We start from the raw sequence: 9,472 nt of genomic DNA on the forward strand, positions 1-9,472 counted from the left end.
AATATAATTTAAGTTTAAAAATTAGTCAAATTGACTTTCGAAAAGCGTAACATGACAACTAAAATGGAACGGAGGAATATATTTTAAATAACTAGTTTGTTTTCATAATAATGATTACTTGAAAACAAGGATGATTTTTTTCAAAATTTAAATCATAAATAATTTTTTTTAAATTATTATATATTCAGATAGAAATGTATTTTATCGACGTCGATGTATTCAGAACGGTGCTCAAATCAGCCTCGAAACTGTGACCAAAATTTAACATTATTTCAGCCCAAGCCCATTTTCAGAGGGATTACAAACGCCACGTGGCAAAAGTTTTAGTTCCACGAAGCACTATAAATATTTCAATATTTAAAATTTAAAATTCAAACAACGAAAACAAACAACTACAAAAATCCTTGTAAACCACCTATGTCGACGCCACTACCACCTTCGGATTCCATCGTCATGGGCGGTGACGGTGCCGGTTCCGACGAGTCACAATCGACTCAGTCTCAGGTTCTGGTGGAGCGGTTGCGCTCATTGGAAGCGAGTTATGTGAAACTCAGGGAACAATTCAACTTGCTTTTGGAAGAAAAGAGTACTAGTAACGATTTAGATGAAGATGCCCACGTTTCGGGGTCGTATTGCGGCCCCGGAGTGTTCTATTCAGGGAGTCCGTACAGAAATGTGTTGGAAGATATGGGTCATGCACTTTACGTTACCAAAATTGGTACAGGGGAGATAATTTACTGGTAAGTATAGTGATCATTTCCAGCTCCTATTATGAAAGTTTAGCTTCAATTTTTCACCCGACATGTTTAATACCACATTTTGGTATGTTTTATATATTTTTAGTTTAGGATCACAAATTTAAAAGTATTACTCTCTCCGTTCAAATTAGAAACAATTTCACATTATGATACTCATTTTCCCTTAATGAAATGATTTATAATCACACAAATATCTAAGAATTGTTTTAGGCCACAAATTTTAAAAGTCTTTGTTTTTTTCTTAAACACTGTGTCAAGTCAGTCAAATGATGCTACATAAATGGGACGGAGGGAGTATTTACTTTTTTGAACTCCGTGTTTAATCAAACAAGATAAACAAATTGAAATAGAGGTAGTACTAGTTTAAATTTCTATGTGGAGCTTTGGTGCATGGTGAACTGAAGAGTATCCTTTCTAACATGATGATTTTGCGCAAATTCCATATATATATATATAAAGAAATCTACTAAACATTTATAAATTTTGTACTATTAGTTGAGTTATTATAATATATTAACTCGAGTTTGTCGTAGGAACAAAGCCGCTGAGAAACTTTATGGTTATAAAGACCATGACGTAGTCGGACAGAGGTGTACTGAACAGCTTGTATGTGAAGAATATCATGAGTTAGCTATGCGTTCCGTGAAAAGATTGAGCTGTGGACAACCATGGACAGGGCAGTTTCCATTTAAAAAGAGAACTGGTGAGATCTTTATGGCTATAGTGTCGAAAAGCCTAATGTACGAGGATGGTGAGCTTTTTGGTGTTATCACTGTCTCAAGTGATGCGGCACTTTTAAATAAGACAAACTTGGAGAAAACAAGAAATTCTCAGTCTTCTAACGGACAAGCAGGAAGGCGGGGAATAAATTTCAAAAGTACCCGGTGGCATCTACAGTCGCAAACTGCATCATTTGTTCCCAAGCTGGTGGTTTGTTATTGCTTTGATAACTCATTGTGCTTATTATTAACATTTTTGAGTTAGTTTACTGAGTAAGTTACTAATTTTCCCTATGGTGTTCTATATTTTCAGGCCTCAAAGTTCTCCTTGCTCAATCGTGGAGAGGATGCACACAATGCATCTGCCAATGCGAGATACCTGGAGGAGGTTGAAGTAGACACCATAGGAGGGCAATCACAAAGGCCACCTAGAGCACCTGTAAGTGTTTGAGTACTTAGGTTCTATGCTTTTGTTAATCATCAACAAAAGATGTATGAGCAAGGGCGGAGGTAGAAGCTCATATATGGGTTCGTCAGAACTCTCAGTATCTTTTGCTCAAATAATAAGAAACAAAGGGGCAGCCCGGTGCACTAAAGCTCCCGCTATGCGGAGGGTCCGGAGAAGAGCCCGACCACAAGGGTCTATTGTACACAGTCTTACCTTGTAAATTCTGCGAGAGGCGTTCAAATAATAAGAGATTCATTAAATATATACATATTTAGAACTCAGTTATTAGCTTCAAGGCCAAAGTTCTAAATTCCAGAATCCATAAAGTTGAAATCCTGGTTCCGCCTCTATATGAGATAAAGTTATCATTTCAGGCTGCACGACTGAGTTTCAGTTTGCTAGGTAGGAAGACCAAAGCTAATGCAGAAAGCTCAGAAATGGACGAGTCTCCATTTGATATTCCGCAGCCTTCTAAACTAGTACTCTTCTTGCTCCTTTTGTGCCTACGATTTTTTTTTTTCGCTAGCTATGTCCTGTTTCTTCTTGGCCTTCATTTAATTTCTTCCAAAGGTGTCTGATGTTGTTATTCTAGTCTTACCTGTTTTATGAAAATCGTAGGTGGCGAAGGTGATGTCAAAGCTGCATATATCAGGATTTGGAAACATTAGAGGAGAAAAGTGTGGAAATATTCAACAGAATGGGCATGATGAAACTTTTGCTAACGGGAATGTTGCGGAACCTAATTTGCCATCATCTTCCGAGGGAAAATATAGTCATGTTCTTGATGCCTATCAAGATTTCCAGAATATACTGAAAGGGTCCTGTTTTACTCCACAAAGAACAATCGCACCTGAAAATTCACAAATAACATCCACTGATGTCATAGAGGGTCCTATAGCTACTTGCTTAAGAAAGTTCGACGAATGTTCAAAGGCTTCCATATCTCCTGAACAGTTGCCGAGACCATATTTCCAAAACAATGATGAATATCGTAAGCCACAAGTAGGAAATTCAAAACTTCCAGCTATAGAAGATTCATCAGGACGACAGTTAGAAAACCAACGGTCCCCAAAGTCAGGGGAGAACACTAGAAGCAGCCACGGAAGTCCATCAAACAAAAATGAGAATGTGTTGAGCTTGATAGTACATTATGAAATACTTTGGGAAGACATCAGCCTAAGAGAAGAAATTGGACAAGGTAAATCATGAGAATATTGTACCAATGTTATTGATAATTTGATATAGTCCAATGTGGCTATTGCACATATGTGATGTTAGCCAAAGTCAGTTGAGAAGAAATTACCTAATTGTTAGAGATATATTTGTACACTCATTGCCTCAATCACCATAATATTTCCTTTTTCAGGTGCATATGGCGTTGTGTATCATGGAATTTGGAAAGGATCGGTAGTTTCCTAGTTCAAAATATCTTTTCACATTCTGAGTACAGTGAAACTATATCTCATCTTTATGGTTTTGAGTGTTCTCTCCGTTTTGGTCCTTCAGGATGTTGCTGTTAAGGTTTTCTTTGGGAACCAATGTAGTGAGACAACTTTTCTTGACTACAAAAAGGAGGTATGTGATGCCATCAAATAGTCATTGAATTAACCATATTAAACAGATTTTTAATTGAACTTCAATATCTCTTCAGATTGAGATAATGAAAAGACTTAGACATCCGAACGTGCTATTATTTATGGGAGCAGTAAGTTCACATGAAAAGCTTGCCATTGTCACCGAGTATATGCCCAGGTAATGAAGCACGTCAATTTCATCTTGGCATGATCTTGGTTATGACATAAAACTAGACAGACAATAATAGCACGTACATTCATCATGTGTTTCAGGGGAAGTCTTTTTAAAGCACTTCACAGGAATAATCCACCACTAGACATCAAAAGGCGTCTTAGGATGGCCCTTGATGTGGTCTGTTCTCTGCTTGGACTCATAAATTCCATTTGTGTAATTCATTTTTAAGTATGAGGCTTGACCAAATCAGAATTAATGGTTTTCCTCACTCTTTTGTTTGTTTGATTTAGGCTAGGGGTATGTGTTACTTGCATCGACGGAACCCTCCTATAGTACATAGAGACCTTAAATCTTCAAACCTGCTTGTGGATAAAGGCTGGACTGTCAAGGTCTTGATTTCTCTGTGGAACTTTAAAATTGTTTTTGGTGAAACCCTTTTACTAGATAAGTTTATTGGTGTCTCTTTCCTCAGGTTGGAGATTTTGGCCTTTCGAAATTGAAACATGCTACCTTCTTAACAGAAAATTCTGGACGAGGGACGGTATGCATCTTAGCTTTTCGTTTTGCTCTTTTTTGTGGTCACATAAGATGGACTAAATTTTACTATGCTGTTATCGTTGCAGCCACAGTGGATGGCTCCTGAAGTACTCAGAAATGAACCTTCAACAGAGAAGTAAGTTTCACACGCTTGACTTTATTATTTTGCTTATGTTAGTTAACCTTGATGATATAATGCAAAGACGATTGTTGAACTTGATCCATTGCTCCTTGTCCCTTGGGCCTTTTTTTGATCGTGGACAAAATATGCTGGATTATAATGCAGTGACTATAATCCCTGGATTATATATTTTGTTTGGCTAAAGCATATGTAGGCTTTAAATTGGATAAAGATTTGTTTCTAATAATACCATTGGCCAATCATGTGTATTTTATCCTATTTATTTAACTTGATATTCTTATACACTCAAGACTGTTAAGATTTTTAGGCATGTTGTTTCATGCTGCTGCACATTCAACATAACTAACATCACTCGCAATGGCTATCTTGATGAAGTTCTTCCGCTGTTGCAGATCTGATGTCTTCAGTTTCGGTGTGATCTTATGGGAACTAATGACTGAATCTATTCCGTGGAAGGACCTCAATTCCTTACAGGTACCTCGATGTTTCTTTCACTATGTTCAGAGTTAATATGCCTGTAAATGATGATAGCATGTTAGTATCCCACATCGGTGGTGAATGGGACAATTTGTCTTCTTGAATAGTCTTTGGATAATCCTCACCTCAAGAGCTAGCTTATGATATTGAGCTAGACTCAACATTCGCTTTCTTATCATCAATAATCAGTATTAGTACTAACGTAGTTTATTTATTTGAAGGTTGTCGGAGTTGTTGGCTTCATGGATGGTAGGCTGGATATTCCGCAAGAACTTGATCCTCGCGTTTCGGCTATTATCCTTGATTGTTGGCAAAGGTGCTTTCCTCAGTTTTCATTTGATATTGTAAACTATGTTGTTCGGACTTTCCAAAAATGTGATTGCACTCATGTCGAGTCATCCAATAGAGCACTACTTTGGAGGTAGTGGACCTGACAAGCATCCATCAGACATTTTTGAAGAGTCCAAAGCAACATAGATTGTAAATGAACTAGAATTAAGGCTTTGTTTTATAACTATGAAACAGCAAACCAGAACTTCGTCCATCATTCGAAGACATTAGTCGAAGAATGACAGAAATAATTCTCTCATTTGGTGGATTGACATCTAGGAAGGACTCAGGGGGAATGGTATCAAACATAGATTGACAGGTTACTCAAGCTAAGATAAACTATACAAAAACATGAAGCTGATAAAGCGATCGAATCGACAATGGACATCAATTTTCTTTCTCAATTTAATGTAAAATTTTCTGTTAATGCTTTCTGTTCTGCAGAAAAATGAATGTATATTAAGAGCGTATTGTAGGACTGTATAAGGAGTGTATAAAGTCTGAATTCCCATTGTGAAGGAAAATGTTTTGCTTCCCTTGTTTCTCTAATTAGAATTTCTTTTCTTATAAAGTAATCATTTTATGTCTCAATTTCAATCAGTTTATCAGTGACTTGGATGAATGGTCCAAAAAATGTAATACCTCAACAATGAAATATGAATTTTACTATTCCCAACATATGTAGTGCTAACTTTTGATGTTTTAAATCACAAAAGAAAAAAAGAAAAATCTCAAATTTTATATGCTGTGGGCAGCAAAGAGCAAGTCGTTTTGTCAAATAAAAATATATAGACAGATTTATTATGTTTTGTCATTTCATCAGAATCTCATATATATATATAGATGCACTGCCTAATTTGCCGTCTAAGACAAGTTATTAACAACTCATCTCATCACTGGCTCACTGCTCAGTACTGACAGCATGTAGTTGTACTAAATTAAATTAATAATCTTTCTATTTTATATATTATTTGATTCCATATTAAAAATAACTATTTAATTTGTAAAATTAAATTTCCTTTCATATTTTTTATCTTTCTATATTTAATATTAAATATATAAATGATAGTAATCTAATTTAAAATTTCAAATAAAACGGATGGGTAATAATACTGCTCATAATTAATTATTGCAAAAGGCAAAAAGAAGAAAAATGGATGCAAGTTTTAATTAATCACGGGGGAAGTTGTACTTTTCGGAATTTAGATACTCTATTAGTTGTAGGAAAATATGGAGCAAGAACAACGGATTGTGTATCTTTAAATTTGCAGCGGGTTGTTATTGTTGCTGCTACCAAAAAAATTTGCTCCAAGTCTTCTTGAGTTGGATTAGGAAATCAAAATTAATATCCACAAACTAGATGCCTTCATTCGAAAATCAAAATCAATATCCACAAACTAAATGCCTTTTTTTTTGTGTATTGATGGGATCTAGGAAGTTAGGATAAATTTTCACTTTTTGATTTTTCTTTTGTCTTTCTGTTCTTCTTTATTTTCACGAAGCTTTTCTCATACATCCCGCTTAATAGAAGACTCCTTTTTCGTTTTTAAGTAGGAGAGGTTGAGTGTTTATAAAACTGTTCCACCCTTTTTCAAAATGATTGAACAATGATCATTCCCTTCTCCTAAAAGAATAGATTTGAACAATTATAATTTAATTGTTCTACCTTTATTTTAAATTAAATATATTCTTTATTTATGGATCAGATAAAATTAAATCGGATTGATTCACGTCGACGACCCATCATCCCCAAAAAAACTTACATTATTAACTCAATAATTAAATATATTTCACCTTTATTCTTTCTCCCATTGGACATCTCATACAAATTTGATTGTCAATAGGGAGTCCGACACATTTTTCCAGAAGAAAAAACTGCTCAGTATACAAGGTTTGATTATGTCAAAAAGCAAACGATTTAAAAAATTAAATCGAATCAAATTAATTTCAATTTGATATTTAGTATATAAAAATCGAAAAAATCAAATTAAATTAATATAAGTTGAAAAGGAAACAGTAATTGGACGGCCCATCTTTGTTGACCAAGTTCTTACATGTGTGACTCGTGTCCCTCAGCTTTGACATGTTCTCCAATTTTTCTTCCACCTGTTTGTTCTTCTCTTTACTTCAAGTCTTCAACACTTTGACTATATATTTAGTAAAAATTTTAAAATATATATATTTTATTTATAAAAACAAAATATTAAAAGTACAATAACAATATATTTAGTGAAATCGCACAAAATGATATCAGGAAGAAAAGAATATACGCAATTTTATCACTATCTCATAAAGATAGAGAGGTTGTTTCCGAAAAATTATCGACTCAAGTATATCAAACTCAGGTAAAAGAAGAAGAGAACAATGACGAAAGCAAGAGAGAAAAAATTGATAACAAAAAAAATAATGTGGTAGTCGAAAGAACTATGAGAGCGTACTACTAGTCCTATGGCATACACTAAAATTCCACACCGCAAGACCACACTTTATCCCAACTTGCCTTCAACATTAATGCGTTACTTTTTTCTACCTAAAATCATATCATCGATGATATAAAGTTGTATCATATCATATCTAATCCATCTCTTAATACTTTTTTCGGCCTACTTATCCATCCGCGTACCCCTACATCCAACCTCTTGCACCTTGTGGGGCGTTGGCGCACCTTCTCTGGACATGTCCAAAATATCTCAATGCCGCTTTCTTCATCTTGTCCGCTATCAATGTCGCTTACACCTTCTCTAAGATAATCTCATTCCTAATCTTGTCACTTCTATTAAAGACAGACATATATCTTAAAATTCTCATTTTCACAACATACATATTTTAAATATGTGAGTTCTTGACTAACCAACACTTAATTTCATACAACAAGAACTATCTAACCATAATTTTATAGAACTTATCCTTAGGTGTTACCTTCTAATTTTAAGTGGTACCTTTTAATTACATCAGAATCGATATTTACTATGATATTTGAAGTTGGTGAATAATAAACGGAGAAATATTAAAAAGACAACGTCAAGACTCTACTAGAAATTTGTCTTGTAATGCCCTACATTATGAGATATAGTAGGGGTTGGAAATTAGGGGAATATTTGTCAGTAGTCTATAGTGCCTACAAAACTCAGATTTTTAATAGATTGCAAGATTTATTAGTATGCCAGTTGACAGGAATCTATGCTCACGAGCCACTGCCCACAGCCGAAAGTTGTAGGTCTTCTCTCTAAAAACAAAAGAAAAAATTATCGTGTTTCATTTATCGATAACTAATTTATAATTATTTTAAGAATAAAGAAGTAAATATACTTTTTATCTATTGTGAATCATTAAAAAGATGATATATATTTGTCATTTAATAAATTATAACGATGACACAATGTAATAAAATTTAAATATAATCAAAATAAATATTATATATTTAAATTAATAATATAAAATGATGCAATATGTAACAACCAAACAAACGAACTGTACATCGAAACAATCTCAAAGATATATATCTTTTTTCGTTTTTTTTTTTTTTTTCAATTTGAGTTGTATTTTTTCTATAAAATATTTCTATTTTCTAAAGTTTGGTAATTTTGTGTATCTTACTGCTTTTAGTTTGTGGACACATCAATCTAGATTCTATGCTTTTGCATCATCTTCCGTAAAATTTGGTTTCAAAAAGAATAAATGCATAATCTTTTAATACTATCTTATTTTATAATTTATCAAATCAACTATAGTCTATATATGACATTCAATCTAAAATAGATAGGCTATGAACATATTCTATCAACCTAAAATTACTGAAAATCCTCAATGGTGACTTTAAATAGTACTATCTCCATTCTAAATTATCTATCGTATTTTATTTTTTTGCACAATTTTTAAAAAACATTAATTTGAAATAATTTTGACTATATTATTTTTGTTTATGTCTTAAAAGTTAATCTGTTTTAGTGAATGTTACTTTATTTATATGTCATCACCTCCACTATTGAAATATTTATAGTCTTCAAAAACATTACTAAGAAAGGTAAAAGTGAAAAATAATTAATTTTTTTAAAAAAAATAAAAAATTATTTTTAAGAATCATAATATATAATTTAAGACGTAGGGAGTAACTTTACCTCCGAATTTATAGGGCTTGCATTTTGAGTAGAGTACTTGGCAATTTTTGCCTTTTCAACCTTCAAGTATTGGTAATTAGTAACTTAAAGAATATTACTTTTGGATTAATATCACACTAGAATTTGGACTGCTATAACATGTGTCCACTATGTCGAAAACGTGTTTTAAACTAATATAGAGAGGAATTCTACTT

General features: G+C 33.4%; 1 protein-coding gene across 1 annotated transcript; it reads left to right on the forward strand.

Moving 5' to 3' along the window:
- The first annotated feature begins 592 nt into the window (after positions 1–592).
- On the forward strand, positions 593–5,489 carry LOC129888569 (uncharacterized). The gene is made up of 15 exons (XM_055963527.1): positions 593–740; positions 1,292–1,685; positions 1,791–1,916; positions 2,300–2,404; positions 2,544–3,123; positions 3,292–3,332; positions 3,432–3,500; positions 3,577–3,677; positions 3,773–3,851; positions 3,965–4,063; positions 4,147–4,215; positions 4,298–4,347; positions 4,746–4,827; positions 5,052–5,146; positions 5,356–5,489. The coding sequence occupies exons 1-15, from the start codon at positions 688–690 to the stop codon at positions 5,474–5,476; spliced, it is 2,064 nt and encodes a 687-aa protein (XP_055819502.1). The 5' UTR covers positions 593–687; the 3' UTR covers positions 5,477–5,489.
- The last annotated feature ends 3,983 nt before the right edge of the window (positions 5,490–9,472 follow it).

This window comes from Solanum dulcamara, chromosome 5 (genome assembly GCF_947179165.1).
Source record: "Solanum dulcamara chromosome 5, daSolDulc1.2, whole genome shotgun sequence".
Lineage (NCBI taxonomy): Eukaryota > Viridiplantae > Streptophyta > Magnoliopsida > Solanales > Solanaceae > Solanum > Solanum dulcamara.

Coding starts and splice junctions, on each gene's coding strand:
- LOC129888569 (XM_055963527.1), top strand. CDS start 688: ATGGGTCATGCACTTTACGTTACCAAAATTGGTACAGGGGAGATAATT. Junction 3,678..3,772: donor GTCACCGAGTATATGCCCAG/GTAATGAAGCAC, acceptor CATGTGTTTCAG/GGGAAGTCTTTTTAAAGCAC. Junction 4,064..4,146: donor ATAAAGGCTGGACTGTCAAG/GTCTTGATTTCT, acceptor CTCTTTCCTCAG/GTTGGAGATTTTGGCCTTTC.